This window comes from Aythya fuligula, chromosome 1 (assembly GCF_009819795.1).
Source record: "Aythya fuligula isolate bAytFul2 chromosome 1, bAytFul2.pri, whole genome shotgun sequence".
Classification (NCBI taxonomy): domain Eukaryota; kingdom Metazoa; phylum Chordata; class Aves; order Anseriformes; family Anatidae; genus Aythya; species Aythya fuligula.
The window spans coordinates 61,228,009-61,249,399 of NC_045559.1; the positions used below are offsets into that span (position 1 = coordinate 61,228,009).

Here is a 21,391-nt window from a genome sequence, read left to right on the forward strand (position 1 = left end):
TTCATGAGGTTCCTCTTGGCCTTACCCTCCTGCCTGTTGAGGCCCTCTGAATGGTAGCACAGCCCTGTGGGGTGTCAGCAACTCCAAGCTTTGTGTCATCAGCAAATATGCTGAGGGTGCACTCCATTCCATCATCTAGGTCCTTGATGATTAAGTTGAAGAACACTGGACCCAGGACTGACCCCTGGGGGGTACTACTAGCTACAGGCCTCCAGCCAGACTGCACTGCGAAGCACAACCCTCTGAACATGGGGGAACAATAGGATTATTCTTAAAAAAGGCAAAATCTTTCTGTTTACGATACCCAATTTTCCCCATTCCATTGCCACTAAGGAATTCTTGACAATGGAGGTATATGCAGAAATAATTATTAAAACCAAACACATCCATAAGTTAATTAGTGACCAAGAGGTCCTCACACCTTCTTCGTCCTTCCTAGCAACATTGTTGTAGATTTGCACTGTGAAGATGGAGGGGTGAATTAGCTCACCAGCAGCAGTAAATGCACAGGATATTTTAAATTTATTTTTTATAATTTTTATTATTTTTTTAATAGAACCTGTCAGCTCTTAGTGCCTTTTACATGTTTTGCATACCGTAGTCCTGCAGATCCCATCTTAGTAGCTCAACACCACTAAAATTAAGAGGGAATCACACTCAATCACAGTGGCAGCAGTATCAGAAATAAGTCTCAGCTCTGTGACAGCTCTCAGTCTCTCACACCACCATCTTTAACACAGAACCAGCCATTCCTCATCTCCTCTGGATTAAGATGGCACAGTAAATTAAATAGCTTTCTCTTTTACCTCCTTGCTTTTTTTGTTTGTGTGTGTGTAGGGATGGAGGGTAACATGATGTGACATCAACCTCAGATTCTTATTTCTCCTCCAGTAACCTTTCCCTTACTGATTATATCTAGCCAAATAGCTATGTTGCATATGTCACTGCCTTCAATTTCTGTAGGTTATCTGAGGGTTTTGGGGTCATCTGATGAGTTCTTATTGAGTACATGGGCTAACAAGGTTGTGGGTAATTTGAGTTGTGTACATGTACAGAGGTAACGTGGTTTCCCTAAGCACAGCGGTGTACTTAGCACAGTTTGAGAATCCCAGATCTATGAAATGTATTATGATTCTTTAAAGCTCAGGGATATAGTGGGTGAAGACAGTTTGGAGAGTATTTCATATGATTTTGAGCAACTAGCTAAATAAGAAGAGGTCAGTGCTGAGGATTTGGTGTTTACATCTTGAATCCTCATAATGTAAAGGACATAGGATCTTCTACTAGGCATCAATTTTAAAGAGGGAAATCTGATCTAGCAGATGAAGTCAGGGCAAGGCTGATTAGCCATCTAAGGAAATGTGCTCAGATTGGGAGGCTACTTTGATCTGGATGGGTGTAGGTGGAATGCATTGCACAACCCCCCTCCTTTGCCCTATAACATAAGTACCAACGGTCACTTATTTGTCAGGAGGTGTCTTAGAGTACATGGTGGCTTATTTGTAGAGGTTCTGTAAAAGGCAACATTGCCCAAAGTCTACTAGATTTCACTCTGCTTAAAAGTCACCATATTGCTCTAACAGCTTTGCTTTCTCAACATTTGTTGTTCAGATATTAGCTAATTCATGTATTTTTCTCTCACAGTGGTGTAATAAGATCTGAAACTGAGAGGGTTGAATGGGTTGCCTTAGCAAGATGATAAACCAAGAGGATTAGAAGTCAGCTGTGAGTTAAATATTGGAAACTCTGCTGTTTCTGTACTCCTAGATTCTCATGCTGGTGTTTACAGATGTAAACCAGTGATGAATGTTTGTAAATGAAACAGAAATGACAAAAACAAAGATGAAGTTACCAAAGGCATTGTTTGTGTCAAAGAAAATCTTTTTTTCCATCTTTTGTTGGATGAGACCTTGTGGGCTTTGTCCAGACAGCACAATAAATTACATTTCTCTTTTTGACACATGCACACACGCATGCATGTGTGCATACACACATGTATTCAAAGATTAGAAAGACACAGGAGTCCAACAGAAGAAAAAATATGATGTGATCAGATAATTAAAGGCAGTATATAAGTATACACACACATTTTGAAATAGGCAACTTTAATCTTGGCTTTTTCTAATTTGAGCTATTGATTTTGTAGTCATAACAACATTTGTTTAACAGAATATCTCATTGCCTGGATTAAAAAAACAACAACAACATAAGAATAAACCCAAACCACTGAACTTCCATCTCACATCGTGGCATTGATTCCACATAGAGCAGCAATATCCACAACTAACACAGTCTCTTGCCTTCTGAGCTAGTGGGGGAACTGTCACATGTAGGTTGTCCTCCTCTTTGACCTAGAAGAGATGGGCAGTATTCCAATACATTTCATAAATATATATTGACCCCACAGGAGTAGGAGAAAGAAAATACTGAGTTCCATTGCAGACTTTACAGGAAATCATGCTGTAGTTTGACTTTATGGCATAGACTTTTCTGAGAGATTTTTCTGTGCATATTCCACTTCTGCTGTTTTGTCTCCTAACACTTTCCTTGTGTGATTTCCTCTTACCGTATTCCTGGTCTTCCCCTTTGGTGTCCTGTCCCGCTCATATCCTTCCTGCCCATCTTTGTATATTTCTCCAGATCTCACAGCTCATGTTCCTGTTCTTAATGCTAAACACGTACATGTATGCATTGCTTAGTCAGGCCTCTTTCAGCTCTTAGCCCTAATACCTCTTCCTTACCAGTTTCAATTCCAAGCTCTTCATGGTCTTCGTCCTTGGTGTGGCAAGGTTTTGGAGAAGTCACTGACAGCCTGGAGGGGATGACCACCCTCTCAAATGTTCTAAAACAGGTCTAGTAACTACCTCCATTGTGTTTTACTTCCTGACATATGAGGATTTTAAAATTGAATCACTACTGCTGAAAAAAACTAGCAAACAGCCAAGCCAACTGAATGAGGCTTAATTTCTGTCAGTAGAATAAACAAAAAAGATGTGAAGAGACACATGGCTTAGATTTGTTTGGGAAGAAAATCTTTTCATATAAACTTAGTTGTATTAAAACCATGCTGGAAAAGTCAAACCTCTTAATTTAAGTGTCTGAATATTTTAGATTTCTCTCACAAGAACTTGGTTCTACACACTTCTAATATCAGTGGAAACCCCTCAGGAAAATGACATTCTTATAACATCTTCAGTAGTGAGGATCCTTTATTTGCTACATTAAACATTTACAGTCTAATGTCTAATCTTCCCTTTCCCCCTTGAGGTATGTCAGAATAGGAATGAGTTTTCCTGGCACTCACATCTACCTTAATGATCTGTCTTGGGGCTGTTTTGTTTGGGATTTGTGTGGGTTAATCATGGTGTTAAGATCACAAATTGAATCCTTTCATAACAATAAATGGGGAAGTTAATTGAATTTTACTTTTTCTTGATGGTGTAGTATGCAATATTTTCAGGCTTCTTCCATTTATGTTCTCGGTACTATTAAAGAGGTTGATAGCTTTAGGTATTCAATCTAATGGACAGTTAATAGGAATATTTCTTCTTTGTTTATAAATTCCATATCTAATTTCATGAAGACTTAGGAAATCACTACTAATCTTGCAGTCATTAGAGCATCACATTAGCCATACTGCTGCACCTACCTCACCCTCCTCCTGCTGATACTTGATTGTGCTTAGCACTGCTAGGAACAAAAAAGCTTTCCGCAGTGCTGGTTCAGAATATGAATCAACTGCATGCCTGTCTCATCTCCTAGGGTTCTTGCACTGCTGCTCATCACTGCAATATTAGTCTGTATCCACAGCTCCTTGGACAGAGTTCTTTTCACCATTCAGGGAGCACAATGAAGCTGGGAGCTGGATGCAAGCAGCCAGAAGAGCAGGCGCCTCAGGAGAAAAATTTCTGGCACTCGAATGCTGTGGCTTGGCCCGTGATCTGAGACTATCTGATATTTGGCATATTCCCGCGCATGGATATATCCATGTAGTCATAGGAGCGGACAGTGTGTGGGTGTATGGGAAAGTTGATCTGCGGTGCTTGTGATCTTAACACGTGCAAGGCTTTGTCTTCCCCTCCCACCTCTGACCTGACACGTGTAGTAATGACCGTGTCCCATGGCACTGTTTTGTATTGTTCACATCCTCATCCACACTGAGATATTCAGGAAAGGTAGAAGTCCCTTTATTCCCCAATGAAAGCGTCCACAATGACATTGAATGCCAGGCATTGTATGCAGGTTAACTTTATGCCTTTAACTGATTCATCATAACTTACCCCATTTTGGCTTTGTTACACAGTGTTGCCCTATATTTAGAAGGAGCAACAATCCTGCAGTTTCAATCCTATTGTCAACCAGCAAGGGCTTGCTTTTGTTTCCAAACAGCAGCTCTTGTGAAGTGTTTTGAAAATCTTGGCTGCACGATGTATTGTGCATGCTTACCATGGTTTATGATATAAATGAGGGCTGGAAACATTTTACTTGCTGGAAGGCAAATGGGTCTCACAATCCCCAACCCACATCCCACCCTCCCCAAAAGCAACTTTTGGCAAGCAAAATTTTAGCTTGTGTTGTAGCGTTACTTCTTTACCGAAAGGGTTGTTAGGCATTGGAATGGGCTGCCCAGGGAAGTGGTTGAGTCACGATCCCTCGAGGTCTTTAAAAGACATTTATATGTTGAGCTTAGTGATATGGTTTAGTGAAGGACTTGTTAGTGTTAGGTCAGAGGTTGAACTAGGTGATCTTGGAGGTTTCTTCCAACCTAGATGATTCTGTGATTCTGTTATCCATTTAAAAAGGTTTTAAAGCATGAACTACATGGGAGGGAACCATCTGAGACCCACCTCACACACTTTATCTCTTGGCTAGCCATTGACCCATAAAACCAGAGGCTGTGCTTGTTCCAGATTTCCAGGTAGCAGAAGTCACACAGCTCTTTTTAAGAGCAAGGTCACATGACCAAAAATTCTTCTATAGCCACCGAGAACAGATGTGATATAATTTAATTGCACCTGTGAATTATCACTTGCTTTTTCAGTCATGCAGATAAGGCTCAGAAGTGCCACAACTAAACTATCTATTGCATACTAATGTTTTATTTTCAGATTTATTTTTTTTTGTTATTTCTTTTTGTGGATTTCTTTAGAATTCCAAATGTTTTTAAGGTCCTTCTGCTTTGGGCTGTCAGGAATGGTAATGGTTAAGGATTGCCGTTCTGTGTTAGCTGCATTGTTTCAGTGGGTCAAAGCTCTGGTCCCCATTAAGTGCATATACACCTTCATGGAGGAAGGAACTGGATAGACAAGACAAAATGTGTGGTGACAATTTATGAGTCAGTGGTGTAGCTCCCTAGTGCCTTTGTAACTGTTGGAGGACTATGTCTGCTGCAATTCACTTTTTAGAGCTATAAAAGATCTTAACAAACATTCCTTCAGTAAGGGCTGCAGAGGGATCTCCTGAATTGAAACTAGATAGTCATTAAGTACTCTTTGCAAAGAGCTTAAGGGTCTGCTGTCAGAGCAGGTTAAGCAATAGCAAACACTAAGCAAAGAGAATCAGTCTGTAACCCAGAGTGTCAGCAGACGTAAAACAAACCCAGCCGGCGATTGACCCTTGTTGCACTTGTCTCACAAGCTCTGTTGGGTAATGAAAAAACCCTAGAGATTGAAATAAGCATTGTTGCCTGCTGGCCTTTCTGAAAAAGAGCAGGTGGATTGGGATCACTGTTAGATGTCAGTGTTACTTCAGGAGATGTGCAGGCAGCTCCTTTCTTTCCGAGTTTTTCTACTTAGCACTTTCCTTGTTTCTCCCTCCCTGCCATTTGTTGTTGTTTTGGTGGTGTTTTGTTTGTTTGTTTCCTGTTTCTGTTTTTCCCAGACTCATAGCTGCTCTGCTGTTTAAATTGCCTTCCGAATATGATGCTGCCAGCACTGGTGATGTATCTCTGGAGTCCTGCACTGGCCTCTGAGGCCCATAATGACCTTGGCAGCTGTAGGTGCTGCCTGACTCTCCTCCCTGAGACCACTAAATTTCTCTGTGTGCTTCCAGCCTCAGTGGGCCACAGAGACCTTCCCCATTACCTGTTATCACTGTCTTGTTCTGTTATCAGAATGGAGAGCTTCTCAGTAGATAAGTATCTCAGGCTCCCTCTTAATCAACTTTTTTTGAATGACAGGAGGAGCTGCAGCACAGTTATTTTTTCTAGTTACTTCAGTACCTTCAGTGACCTGAAGTTGCTTCTTGTTTTTCAGTTACCAAAATTGTTTATGAGATGATATTCTTCTCTCCTTCTGGAATATTTCATATGATGATTTAAATCTCTCTCCTGCTGCTTCCCTATGTTTGGGGGCATTGTTTGATTAAAGACTCTCCAGGGAGGAAAAATAATGTAATTTAGAGATTCAGTTTCAGGCGTTCAGGTGCTTGAGGATTTTCTTATTTGTTTCCTTTTATTTAATGAGATTTAGTAGGCAGCTCTCCTGATACCTTCCTGGTAGACTCACACGTTTTCACGTTTTCAGTCCCTCTCTTTTTTTTTTTTTTTTTTTTTTTTTTTTCCTCCTAGTGGCTGCACGAATTGAATGGTTGTGAAAAGCTAAAACCCATGTTATTAAAAATGCTGCTTTCATCTGAGGGAAATTATTTGTTGTATTTTTACTTTTTTTTTTTTTTTTTTCCTGAGAAAATATGGACATACGTCAGTGTTGTTTGTAGATGGAATAATACCTGTTTTGATTTAAAAGCACCCTTACATCAAAATAGTACAATGCTGGACAGTTTTGTTTTAAGTGAGGCTGTGACTTCAGGGATACCCTTTAACTTTGGTTTACTTTTACTATGGATGCTTTCTATGGTTGCCACATTGCTTTGGAGATACAAAGCTGAAGCTGATAACATCTGAGTATTTTTTCTTTTCCCTTAAATACTAGTATGAAATGAAGTGAAGTAATACCCATGCTGCAGTGGTTTTTTTTTTTGTATAATTATAAAATAAATCTCTATCCTTACTTATCATAGAATCATAGAATATATATATATAATATATATATATATTGTTTGTTTGTTGACATATATATATATATATCAACAAACAAACAAGCTCAGGCTGGAAAACTGAAGCAGCCCTATTCTTTCATATTAGTTGATGTAGTTCCACGATAGATCTGCTGGAGAATAAAGAGGAAAACCCAAAAATACTGTTTACAACAAAATCCTAGTAGAATTTAAAAATAAATTAGAAAATATATTTATTTTTTAACCATCTGAGTATTTTTTTCTTATTTTTCTATACTTTGAATCATTTCTGTAGAATTTTAAGAGTTTTGAAAACGAAATTTCACTCATATTTGAATGCACAAGAACTCCTCCCTGAACTGTTGTTCTGCAGGGTGTTCTTTTCATTGCATTAATTAATTGATGTCCACATTAGACAATGAAGTACAGGATTTAACTGAATCTGCTTTAGCTTCTTCAGTATGAAAGGCAGTTGAAAGCCAGAATCTTTAATAATTACAAATGGGTAAGACTAATGATATTTTTCATCATAATAATGAATATTTTATTCCTGTTTTTAAGTGACTGTTAAGATATAGATAACAGAGAGCTTTAGTAAGGATACTAAAAAGCCACAACAACAACGAAATATTGCAAATCTTCTTTTAAAGTGCAACAGGCCTCATTTAAGGACATTTTTTTCTTTGTTTTTGCTTTCCCAGCCATCCCCTTAGGAATTATAGTTGTACGAGGAGATTGTGACTTGGAGACCTGTCGGATGTACATTGACCGTCTTCAGGAGGTGAGTTGTTTGTGAATTTAAGTGTCATTTATTAATCTGTGCTCTGCTTCTTCTAGTCCCGAGTGCAGAGGTCTAATAGTTGAAACAACCTTGTATTGAGAGTACTGCAGTTTGCCTACTGCTGAAAACAAAACTTAGAGTTTTGATATGCTAACAAAAGAAGAACATTTCCTAAACAGCAAATAATAGATCACACTGAAACCATTTAAATGATAACAGAATTGACATGGATGATTGTGTCTGCTTCTGCTTGAACATGAACAAAATACTAGGATTCTTCATGTACATTGCTGAAATTATACAAATCTCTAAGCAAAATAGATATTAGAAAGTGTGTTATATAAGGATAAATATAGTATTTGAATGGATCTAATTATGCAAATATCATTCTCTAACACTGCTATGGAGTAAACAGAGACACCAACAGTGGATATCAATTTGAAATTTCCAAATATACAGAAATGTATGCTGATAAACTAAAAATAATGTTGCTTTTATCATCTTGAATGTTGTGCCATAAGAGAGTTCATTCTACAGTACAGTATGGAAAATGGAGAATCCAAATACCCCATTACCTGAATAATTTTAAATGTGTATGCATTAGTGATAAAGCTGATGTATTTTCATAAACATAGTACCTCTCACTGCTTCTTAATCATTTACTGATATCTTTCAAAACCATTTTAAAGTGTGAGGACTTTACACGGGTTTCTAAATATCTGTCCCAATTGACATGGGAGCTATGGATCTCATTCTTCCCATTAAACTATTTGAGAGGCACTGAATTGCTGTGATTATGAAACTCTGCCACCTGCATCCAGAATATGGACCTTTGTATAGACTACAGGCTTTCACCTTTTTGCATTTCAGACCAGATTTATGACTATTATTGGGCATAAAAGCTTACTGTAAAGCAATGTTAAATACTTAAGATATCTGATGATGGAAAAATACAATAAAATAATTGGGATGATGTTCACAGCAGTTTACAAATCACATGTGATCTCAGACTGAGTTCAAAACTGCCTAATATGGACAGTATTTGATGGAGAGTGGTTCTGCAGCGATGGAGGAAGCATAGCTAGAAAATGAATTACCCACAGTGGTTGTGGATGAATTGTGTTTTTCCAGCCTTTTGCAAGGGTCTAATTTATTTATTTATTTATTTGGCTTGATTTGGCTCAGTCCCATATGCTGGGAATGGAGGTGCCAAGGCCTTCTGCACTCTGCCAACTTGCATGCTAAATGGGGAGCTATAGCCTGTAGGTCAGGATTTTTGGTAGGCTACATCATAAGCTAAAATTGTATGACAAAATATCTGTCAAAATAAATTAGATTCCTGAAGCCTGCTAAGCAGCACAGTCATTCTGATATGACCTCTCTGGCATGAGGTTGTCTTAAAACAGGGAGAATTTCCAGTGGTTTTCTTTAGTATATTAATTGCTCAGAAATATTTCCAAAAATGATTTAGGGCTTATAGCATTTTTATTTCATTTTGCTGCTGATATTTCTAAATTTAGGTTTTATAGAACAAATACGTCTACGATATGGTAAAGATCCATTAACATAACCTTTGTAAAAGTTTTTGTAGACGTCTTTTTTTTTTTCTTTTTTTCTTTTTTTCTTTTTTGACCAAATGCATGCAAATCTAAGCTTTAAGTGAGCTTTCCATAGCTATTCTTTGGTAGTTGTTTAATGCCCTTAAAAACAATGAGAAATACTTGTAAAATTATTTTATGGTGTTTGCCCAACCACTTCATATAGCAGAACTGTAAATAACTTCTGATAATTTATTTTTTTCATCATTGGCATGTCTTTCATCCTCCTACTAGGACCTACAGTCGGTATCTTCTACTACACAGAGAGTTCACTACCAGGTAAGATGAACTTTCTTTTTATTAAATGAGAAAAAAAAAAAAAAAGGAAAAAGAAAAAAGACACTAAACAATGTAAACTGCACTCTGCATTTGAACCCAGATTTTCTTTTTATGAGAAAACATGTTAGAGGAATTTTTGATTATCACTTGCCCCCAAATGATGGAAGTTCATTCTGGTTTCCCTAGGACAATCCTTTTCCTTGCAACCTTATGGAATCTTTGAAATTAACACAACATGATGTGCCTTGCCTCTTGAAGTGATTGGGAAAATGTTTGCTTTAGGACAAATGACAGAAGTAAAATTGTTTCTCTGAGAAATGGAACAACATGTTATATTGCATAGATGTAGTAATAATGTCTACCACTGAGAAAAGAGGTGTACTAGAAGGCCTAACCTCTAATAATTCTGTGCACCACAGTCATCTACCTCTCATTTAACATAATCTGCAGAGTAATTTTTGGATCCATTCTGAACATGAATCTGTCTTTTGTATGTGATGACATTCTATTTCTAGGTGGCTAGTTTTCAAAATTGTGTTCTTTGTGTGCTTTAGAGCTATATTCTACAGTTTATAAAATACAGAACTTGGCTTTATAGTTGGAAGCATTGTTCAAGAGCACATATTACTCTCAGTAAAATATTGCACTGCACAGTGCTTTATTTGGGAGTAAACTAATTTAGACTAACTCTACTGACTCCTCAGCTAACTTGACATTAGTGCAGAGACTTGACACAAACAATGGTCAGTTGACACGGTGCCTGGGACCACAAGACTGAAGCTTGCATGGTGTTGATAGCCTTTTCCTAGGTTTAACAATGAAAGTCTTGTTGGGATCAGCAGGAATGTGTTCACTGAGAAAACATGCAGAGATCCAGTGGATAAGAATGCATAGTGGTGAAACTGTAGATGATTTCTCAGGGCTTAATGATTACCTGGGTGATACAGAATTCCAGTTTGGCAGGACTGCCAGTAAATTTGCTGAACCTAGGAAGACACTATGAGAAAATGCAGATTTGGCATGGTTTTCTAAAGTTGTCTTTTTCATACCAGTTCATGGTTTGTTTCTGCATTTCAGCATCCAAATTTAACCTCATATTTTTGACATTTGTGTCAATCATTGCCCTGGAACTGAGTTTTAGCACAACATTAGTGTCTAGTGAATTGCCTAATAAACCAGCATGTATTATTCTGTTCCACTCCCTATAAATTAACCTGAGTGGCTGCTGACTGTTCCATGTGTAGGAAACTGCCTGAGGTAAAATGAAGAACTAAATCTGTGCATATGGTGAGGGCCAAAACAGAGAATGAAATGTCAGAAATCAGCCCCATAGTCGGCTCTAACCTCTGCAGTTACAGCAGTATATAAATTAACTGCCCAGCCATTTCCTCTGGTGCTCATCAGTGTGAGATCCCTAACTTGCTATCAATTTTTTATGATGCTGCTTTTTGAATGCACCCCCTCTGTGTTTTGTCTTCGGTACTTGTTTATCCTGAATTCTTCAAATACTGTTTTATTCTCAGCAGATCATTTCTACAAACTGTCTTGCTAGGTTAATTTGAAGTTTGTTCCACATTTGCTGGCATCTCTCTATAAATTACAGAAGGGGAGAAAAACGGGATAAAGGGTATGAAAAAGTTCTTGAGTTGATGAAACTTCTTATCTCACTAATAAGGTGTCACGGGTTCTTTTAGGTCTCATAAACATGGTTTTCTTGTGTGATTCCTCTGCAGCTTAACACATGTGGAGTCAGCAAAAACAATATCAGCAAGCCTGAGTGCAAATGAGAAAAATGATGCTAGAGTTGTTCTTCATTCTGCTTTCTTTCTCTAACAAGCTAAATGTATAAGAAATATTATTCTCATGGGCCTGAGACTTCCCAAGTTAGTTCTTCTTTTGAGCTGTAGGACATTCTTCAAAAGAGCCCATGCAGTTTGTGACTTACATTTACATTTACCAGCATTATCACTATCTTCATTTTCCCATTGTACCAGCTCTAAAAACTTTTACTCATGTCTCCTGTTCATATCATCTACCATTTTCATATGAATAATTATCTTTGGGTGCTTTCTTCCTTCTTTCCTTTGTATCTCAGCCCAAACCTTTACTCAAATAGTGGGGTAAATATTAAGACACATACAGCTTTATGCATTTAGATATATTGAAGTTAGCAAATGTAGTGGATTTCAGAAAGCCCTTGATTCTCAAACATACACCTCAGCTGTGATAGAAGTAGACCTAAATCCCACAACTCAATAAACCCATACTAGAGAAAGAAATAAGTGTATTTTAAACCTGACGTTTCAACGACTGAGATATGTTTTTTGGTCCATGTCTGCAGAAATAGTTCACGTTGTTGAGTTTTATGCTGTCCTCTTCATCTCTCCTGTAATGCAGAGAAGTTGGAGACAAAACCAGTACATTAGGGCAATGTTTAAGGGATCAAGTAGAATCTGTGAGTCTAAATATGGGATAGAACTGAGGTTTGATTTTTGTCAGAGTGGCTATAGATGCAGATTCATAATATAGATTCATGAATCTCTTCTGATTTGTTTTTGTTGTTGTTGTTGTTATTTGTTTGTTGTTTGTTTGTTTGTTTTGAGCAAAATCTGTAAGAAGCTGTAACATTGCAGACAAGATCTGTTGCCAGGACAATAGCCAAGTTCCAAAGTCTAGGGCACTGAGAAGAAGCCACATGAGCTGTCTGGAGCTGTCTTTGCTTTTCTGTCCTGGATAACCAGAAAGGAAAGGCAATAATAGGAAGTTTCAGTCAATCCCAGTGGCAGAAGCTAATAATATGAATCATACAAAACCTGTAATGATACCAGATAAAATTGTTAACATTTTGCAGTGGCATCATGCCAGGCACTGAGATCAGTTCACCTGGCTGAGAAATGAGTATCTATCAAAATTTAAAGTGCTAATTGTCATCACACCTGCCTGAAAACAACACTTAGTGCATGCAGACACTCTGCTGACTGGGAATATAGGGATACCAAAGACTCGCTTGTATCCATACAACGTCAACACAACCTCTTTTTTTTTTTTTTTTCTCAGCTGAAAATGTGTCAGATACCTTTATGCAAATCAAAGAGTGAGGTCTGTCTCTTGACATATGAGGGCACCATTTGTTCTGTAATCAGTTTGGAAGTCTTTTTATCCCCTCAAATGGAAATGACAACTTCCTTCAGTATTCTCTGAGATTTTCCTCAGGTTGAAGAAAGCAATTAGCTTCTTCCTCTCAGTCTTACTGAGTCATGAGTGGGCAGTCTGGGGAAGAGAACCAGTGAAACAGCCATTTTTCTGTGGACATATTCTTTATTTTTTTCTTAACTTTTTCTCATGCATGGCAATTTGGATTAGAAATGTATTAGGAATATGTCAGATTTGCAAAATGTAAGATAAATTGACAAGAAATAGCTAATACTTCTAGGGTTTCTTGATGATATAGACAGCAGGCAGTATAACCAGAGTGAAATATATAAAATAATTCAAACCTTTGAGAATCTGTATGAATGTTCCAGGTGTGTTGGATGTGCATGATGTAGCATAAACTTTCGATTTCTGTTGTGGTGTTTCTGCACTTTCCCTCTTGTATACAAAGCAGTCTCACTTTCCTCCTTTAAACCATGGACATGATGCCAGCTGCCTGAGGGATTGGTGTTTTTTTTTTGTCTCTTGGAGTCTATCACCTAGGCTGGATGCCTTTCTAAAAGTCTGCTGTAGTTCAGACTGGAGTGGTAACTTTGAAGCATGAGCTGTAGTGTGGATTTCTGCGTTATGCTAGTGGTTAAATGTTCATAGCCCTGTTAGAAGGCTAGCTGAAAACCCATGATTGTTTGAAATCTGTTTTTGGAACTTCCTCCTTCAGCCAGCCTTTGCTTTCTGATGCTAGACCTTTAAATGACTACTCACTAAATATAGCTGTACAATCTCCAAAACAGAAGTCATTTGTCCTGAATCCTGCAGTCAGGAAAGGTGGTGACCTTGTTCACGATATTCTGGCAAGTCCTAGTGAGATTGTATCCTAGTCTGTGGTCACCTCTCTATGTTATGAATATACATGGATTATTTGCATCCTGTGATTTCTGTGCAAAGCACAGTGCTTTTCTTAAAGGTACTTTTCTTAAAGGCACTTTTCCTCCCCATTGCTTCCACTTTTCATTTTTTTGCCTTGCACACTGGTATATCTGCCCATAGTCTGTTGTCTTCAGGAGGAATAAACTTTAATCTTGAGCCAGTATGTGCCTGAATTTACATCATTTGAAGGTGCGCTGATTTTATTGCCTAAGATATAAACAAGGAAAGAATCTCCCTCTATGCAAATTGTGTGTGGGTGTCCACAATCCATGCTGTTGTGATTTGTCTTGTGCAAATCTGTGTTTTGATGTTGTGTTTCAGTGGCTTTAGGAAGTTAGCTGGCCATCCACTGGCAGCATGGCACAGAGCCATGGCCACCTTCATTCTGAGATCCCTTTTGTCTCCAGCTCAGTGAGAGCTGAGAAAGCAAAGGGCAGGCGGTCTGAAGTCCTTTGTTCCTCCCCAGACATTTGGTTTGGTTCTTGAAGTAATGTTCCTTGGCCCCCAAGGAGCAGGTCTTTTTAGCCAGAATGGGAATATATTGATGCAGGATGTCTGCTGTCTTGGCTGATGGTGGTCCCCATGCCTACACTGTCTGTATTTTGGATGCAGAGAATAACATTATTTTTTTTTTTTCACCCTGATGTGCATTTGGGACATACTAGGAACAAGCAAAGTGGGCAATTGCTTTGAGTGGCAGATTGACAGAGGTGGGAAAGGGCATAAAAACACTGCTCTGGGATAAATGAAAATGACAGGCACACATCAAACAAGCATAGTAATTAGAGCTCATAGCTGTTGTTTGTTACTGATGTGTATCTTTGACCTTCTCTTTCACCTCCCTCTCTTTTCCTGTCCCTACAAATAAAGGGAGCTGTAGACAACTGAGAAAGCTAGTTTTGATGCAACACTTTTTGATATTGCTGAGCTGAAGGGAAGATAGCTGAGGATGTAGTTGAAGTTTACTTACAAAGAGTAAATTGTTTGCTCTCTTGTTATAATACATTAAATTGGTTATAATACATTAAATATAATTCTAACAATTATAACAATTATTATAATACGTTATATTATCTACATTAATTATAACAATTGTTATAATACATTAAAACCTTGATGTCAGTGTGGAACATATCCAGGGAATTTGAGTTATGCAGGTATTGCAAATCGTGTGATATCAGCAGAGAAAAGTAAAAAAGTGGATACTAGGAAATAGTTCTTTTAAGAGATTTGTTTTTTATTTTATGTCATTTCCCTGCCCTATCCAGGACCAAGAAAGCTCTTTCCCAAGAGTCCTTTCTGTTCAGAGGCTCTCTCCTAGATGGTGCTTCCTAGATGGTAAGTGCATCTCCCTTCTGTTGTGCCTAGCATAGTGCTTGCTTCTGATGCAGATGTGGAGGATAACGCATCTAAGAGTACCACCATGAAGGGGTAGCTTTCTTTCTTGCTATGCTGAGCAGTTGAAAAGAGAGCTGTGTGTCTCCCTTTCTCCTCTGAAAAATGAAACAGGGCCTTCATTTAGCAATCAAAGTGTCTTCTGTAGCATTGTTGCCCCAAGGAGTCATGTTCTTCCACGGGTGGTTTGGGATCTGTGTTATTAGCGTCTATGCTGTGATGCAGCCCTTATCACGTGGCAGTATCTGGACTCATAGTGCAGGTGGTTGTGGCAGCACACTGCTGTCAGCAAGACAATGTTCTTCATTCCCTTTTCTGTGTAAGTACTGCAGCGTTTAGGTGATGGAAAAGTGTTGCCCTCCCCTGTTAAGAGTGCACTTCATGTAACTCTTGTATTTGACCCAAACTTTGCCAAAGCAGACAGTTTAACTGGGCTTTACATCAGGTTCCAGAGCACTAGAATTAGCAGCCAAAATGGATGGCATCTGCTTTTGCAGAAGCTTCAGCATGTGGTGACTGATTTTTTATTGTTCAAAACAAAACCAGTTTCTCCCTGATGGTTTCTAATCACTTTTCCTTGTCTCTCATGAGGGAAATTGATAAAACATGCATTTAGGATCTGTTTGGTTTTCAGATAAAGCTGGTTGGGTAGATGCATTCAGTTTTTGTCTTTAGGTATTTGATATTCCCTTGAAATGCCAAAAATTACAATGCTATATTACTGCACTGCTGTGTCAAAAGCCTAGAATGAACAAATCTGTGATTTCACTGGCCAAACTAAATGCAAAGCAGAAACAACAACAACAAAATGCATCTGATGAAGTGAATTGTAGGAGATAAAATACTTCTGGTTTTATCAAAATAGATTATTTGGCAATGCCAAAATTCATATTAGGACTTCATTTAGTGATTCTCTCTAATCACTGTGTGTGATTTTCATGTGCTGTTCATGAGCAGAATAAATTTTCCTGAGTGTATTGGTAATTCAGGCTGAATATTTGAGCATTTAATTTACAAGGAGATTCCAAGCACATTACAATTTTTTTTGGATTCAAAATTTGAATTAATACTATTAGACCTATAAATTCTACGATGTGCTTGCTCTACTGTCATTGGAAGAATGCATCTCTTCCTGTCACACATTTTAATGTAATTAAGTCTTCTTATATGCCTGAAACCCAATTTTCTTGCATTTTTAACTATTTATTTCAAGTCAGTACTTTCAGTGAATATTTGTTTTGTTAAGCCCAACATTTAAATTCATCATTTAATGGGGTAGAAATATGGAAATGATGAATGAATCAAATTATATTCTTATGAAACCCATGTCACTTCACTGACACAGAGATTGTCTTTACATGGTGCTGATGTCAGTTCAGCCCATCTTGTTCATGCAGTCCTGCTCAGACCACTTGCTTCACTGCTGCTTTCTTGTTTGTTTTCCTTGCAGCAACTTCTGCTGATCGTTTTTACCGCATTGACAGATCTCAGGTAAATCTCTATTTGGTTACTGTTTCTATAAATCTTTTTCTAAAGCTATGCCACATGCAGCTTAAAATGAATTATCTGCCATTGCTTTCATGTATTCTAGGATGTTGCTGATGCCTTGTGAAAATCAGAGAAAAAACTCTGGGCCTTTTTTTTAGTTGATATAATTCACATCATTTCACTGAGCTCACTGAAGATTTATATCTGCTGATGGTGTGCTTTTCTGCCAACCTGATATACAAATCGAGATTTTCTATATTTGTCATTCTTATCATGTCTTTCTAAGGGTATCTGTGTGACACTAGCTTATTTGATTTTATCTTTTCACTAATGATGTTTTTGGTCACCAGAAGACCTGATCCTCTGCGTGACATGAAATAGCTGTGGAAATTAATGTGATGTTACAAGTTGAGAATGATGAGCAGAGCTGTATCAAATATTCCCAAGGAAACCCAAAACAGCATGTAGTTTCATTAGATTCAAACCTGTGGTGTAGATCTGCCAATCTGAATTTATTTTCTGAAAGACACTGAAAATTTTACAGAGCTTTTGGTGTTCCTGGTTTGTAGCCAGAACAGATCAATTAGTGGCTCAGCATTAAGTGTAAACTGTTGCTTCACCTATTGGTCATTTGCACCTGGTCCCCCTAAGAACTATGTAAGCAGTTTTTGAATTACATGGACATATGCAGCTGGTGTTTTAGTTCAAGCAGAAGAAGCTGTGACTTTAGCTCAGAGGTCCCAGGTTCAGTGTCTGCATATAGCCACCAAGGGCCTTTGCACACAGCCATATACATGCTTTAATGAAGTTGTGCTTTAACATTTGTAAAGCAAAGATGAAGAAGATGCTGCTATAGGTTAAACTGGACAGTGTCATTCTGTTTGGTTTATTCTGCATTTCTTTAATTCAGACTCTGTACAAATTGTCATCCTTCCCTCCTACTTCATCGCCCTATGTTTCTGTGGGCAAAAGACCAATGCTATGTGATGGTCCCTGTGCACAAAATGTCGGAAGTTTCCTGTCCATCCACCTACTTAGACAGGCCTACTCACACTCAGTGTTTTTGAAAGACAATGGGACTTCTGTGTCAATAACAGAAAAGAGGGATTGAGAAAGAGAGCTTTGGTAATGGAGATGCAAAAACAGAATATACAAGCAATTGAGGGTTGAGAAAATACCTGCAAACTATGAAAAATCCTGTCAGATGTCAGCTGAGGGCAGATCTTAGATGATGGTCCTCATTTGGAAATGCAAACCTCAGCTTTTTGGGTAGACGTCCAGTTTTCAGCTGAATGGCGTTGACAGGGCCTGAGTCACTGAGCAACAGCCTTTTAAGTGTTGCTGTGAATGTGAAGCTTGTTGGTTGGGAATCTTGTTTTGTTTAAAATCTAAGAATTGCTTATTTACAACCACAGTAGCATTGCTATTACTGTGTGTGTATATGTATGCACTTAAATAAATACACACACAGAGTCACATGAATGCTCTTCAGACTGATCTACTGCCAGGTTTCCTGTAGCCATTTGGGCTTTCTGTTTGACCAGTGATGCCACAGGTTTGTTATCTGTTCCTTATATCACTCCGACAGGAACATTTGCACTTTGTGACGGAAATTTCGCAGGACGAGATTTTTATTCTGGACCCAGAGCTGGTAATGTCACAGCAGGGGGGGACGCCACCCGGAATGCCTGATCTGGTAGTGGAGCAGGCCTCTGGGTGAGTGGTGCTAGAATCTGGCCTTCAGCAGCCACATTAGAGTTGGGCATTCCTTTTCTGGTCCCCTTTTCAGAAGAGGGTGGGGGTGTTATGGTAAAGGGTGGGGACTTGGGGACAGGATCAGGTGCAGCAATGGTAATGTCAGAAGGACAGCAGAGTAAAATCTACTGTATTACACATCCTGAAGCAAACAGCAGGACTAAAGAGGTATCTTCAGCACCTTTCAATGTCCTCACACCCTCACAGACCATCTGCCCCTGGCATAAATCTGTATCTAACAAGTTACAAAGCTGTTCTCTGCATGGTCAAGGCTTTGATACCAGTATATAAGTCCATGAAGTCCTTTGAGCCTCAGAATGGTGGTGAAATGTCTCTTTCTTCTCATCCTCTGGGCAGACCAGAAATGTTCCTTATCTTCTGTAGGAAGAGTCTTGTACTTACAGTGAATTTAGCTAAACTAGCTTGCTGTGGGCTGAAAAATCGTGGGGACAAACAGACATAAAAGAGCTTCAAAGTGGTGCATGCAAAGTAATTTCTGGAGTTGAATGCCTTTCTCTTCATTTTTCCCTCCCTAGAATATCAGATCGATGGAACCCTGCAGTTCGAAAGAGGATGCTGAGTGACAGTGGCCTCAGCAAGATTTCCCCACACTACGAGGTACCTGACAAACAAAAGGACGCCAGCCAGACCCATATGCTGCAGTAAGAGCCCTCTGCATTTCTCTGCTTGATGACACACTGTCACCATCACCACAGACTAGTGGCTTTTTTAAGCTATTGAGTTGTGCTGACATGCCAAAATAACAGAAGTCATTCTAATTCTTCTCTTTTTTTAATCACTTCTGTTTCATCCTCTTTCTCCATTATTATATGTTCTTGCCTTTGGTATTTTTATTTGTTTAATTGTTACTTTTTATTTATTTATTTATTTCCCCCCCTCCGTGTCACTCCACTCTCTTAAAAATGTATATCCATATTTCCAAAAGTAAATACATTATTTTAGGATGTCTGATGTTCCAGTAGGAACCTTCACAACAATTGTTAATGAAAAAGACCGATGCACTCACCCTTAAGGTAATTCTGATGCAACATGCAAAAGCAGAAACTTCTACAATTACTGCTTACTTTCAAAGCTGTAGGCAATAATTTTCATATTGTCTTTAGCCAGTGATATCATTGCAGGTATAGGATGACTGGAGTTGGCCTCGATGATCCTTATGGGTCCCTTCCAACTCAGACATTGTGATTCTATGATTAAACAGTGGTTTTGCTGTTGATAAACATAGAATATACATAGTTAGAAGGGGCCCACAAGGATCATTGAGTCCAGCTCCTGGCTCCACACAGGACCACCCAAAAATCAAGCCTGAGAGTCTCTCCAAACACTCCTTGAACTCTGTCAGGCTCAGTGCCATGACCACTGCCCCGGGGAGCCTGTTGCAGTGCCCGACCACCCTCTGGGTGTAGAACCTTTCCCTAACCCCCAGCCTGACCCTCCCCTGTCCCAGCTCCATGCCGTTCCCTCGGGTCCTGTCACTGTCCCCAGAGAGCAGAGCTCAGCGCCTGCCCCTCCGCTCCCCTCGTGAGGGAGCTGCAGGCTGCCATGAGGCCTCCCCTCAGCCTGCTGTGCTCTGGGCTGAACAAACCAAGGGGCCTCAGCCACTCCTCATAGACCCTTCACCATCTCTGTAACCCTCTTTTGGATGCTAATAGTTTTATCTCCTTCTTACATTGAGGCACCCAAAACTGCACACAGCAGTTGAGATGAGGCTGCACCAGGGCAGAGCGCAGCAGGCCAGTCACTTCCCTCAACTGGCTAGCAATGCCGTGCCTGAAGCACACCAGTGTATGGTTGGCCCTTTTGGCTGCCATGACCATGATGAAAGCTCTTGAGCAAGATGTTTGTAAAATAGCTTTTAAAGTAATGACATCTTAGGTCATTAAATGTTTAAATAAAATGTGCAGCTTTGTCCTTTTAAGAAGGTATACAAAATTGTGTCTTCACCAAAGATTCAGTAAAATGAGCATCAGTTTCTACACTAGTATGTTTTAAAAATATTTCTTAAGGAATAATAAATTATAAAAACTCCAGTTGGAATAAAAGCATTGTCCTAGGAGAGGAAAAGCTTTAAAGTTCAAAAAATAGGCTATGGACTCTGTGATCCTGTTTGCTTTGTTTCTAATTCTTCTAGCCCATTTTAGAAGTGTTTCTCAGGTTTTTGGTCCTTCAACTTTAGATTTTTGAAACCAGGTGTTCTGTCTCAGATGTGCTCAAACTGAGGCTGCATGGTGCCTGCTGAGTACTGCTTCAGGGCAGATACAGTGTGGGTGGGAGTTTGTAGCTGCACGGCTACAAACCAGAAACTTCGCAGCAAAATGGATGCTGCTGAAAGGAGGATTTTTTGTGGGAAGGAATGGTAATCTGCAGTTTCACTGACAGAAAATGCTCACCAGGCTTTCCCCCATTACTCTGGGGGAATTCTGGATCAGTTCTTGTTTTTGTGCTAGGGATAGCGAACTCAGGTGCACTTTTCATCAGACAGGAATGGACAGCCTGAAATTTGGGTCTTACCAAGCTGGGGGAAAAATGATGCTTAGACACTTCTAGGCAGTGTGGAGAGATGGTGACAACACGTGGACTTGCTTCTAACTGATGAAAGGAATGATTTTATTTACGCCAGTGTGACTGGAAATGTTTGTTTAGCTGGAACAATTATGTTTATCTGGTAGGTTTATTAATTATCAGCACAGTAGTATTGCCCAGAGTAAAGTGTACCCGTCACTGTTTACTGTAAGGCATAGTTTCCTTTAAAGCTTTTCTAAACTGTAATTGTTTTGGCTGATTTTTTTTTTTTTTTTTTGGTAAGACTCAGTCTTTGAATCTTTCTCTTTTTCTTCTAGTTTAAAGTTTAACAAAATTCAGTAGTTTCTGAATACAAGATTTGGGGAAAATGTATTGCTTTAAATTACTTTCTGTAAATTAAATAAATCCAGAAATTGTTTCCTGAGAAGTTTTAGTGCTGTTAGTGCACTGAAGT

At 38.9% G+C, this 21,391-nt stretch overlaps 1 protein-coding gene across 2 annotated transcripts in view; it reads left to right on the forward strand.

Annotated features, from left to right (window-relative positions):
* The window catches only part of DGKI (diacylglycerol kinase iota), a 215,584-nt gene that overhangs the window by 148,755 nt on the left and 45,438 nt on the right, over nucleotides 1-21,391 (forward strand). For both annotated transcript variants that reach the window (XM_032199161.1, XM_032199152.1), the window contains 6 exons: nucleotides 7,719-7,798; nucleotides 9,631-9,675; nucleotides 15,024-15,093; nucleotides 16,601-16,641; nucleotides 18,227-18,354; nucleotides 18,930-19,055. In XM_032199161.1, the coding sequence (XP_032055052.1) occupies nucleotides 7,719-7,798; nucleotides 9,631-9,675; nucleotides 15,024-15,093; nucleotides 16,601-16,641; nucleotides 18,227-18,354; nucleotides 18,930-19,055 (490 nt within the window). The remainder of the gene's footprint in view (nucleotides 1-7,718; nucleotides 7,799-9,630; nucleotides 9,676-15,023; nucleotides 15,094-16,600; nucleotides 16,642-18,226; nucleotides 18,355-18,929; nucleotides 19,056-21,391) is intronic.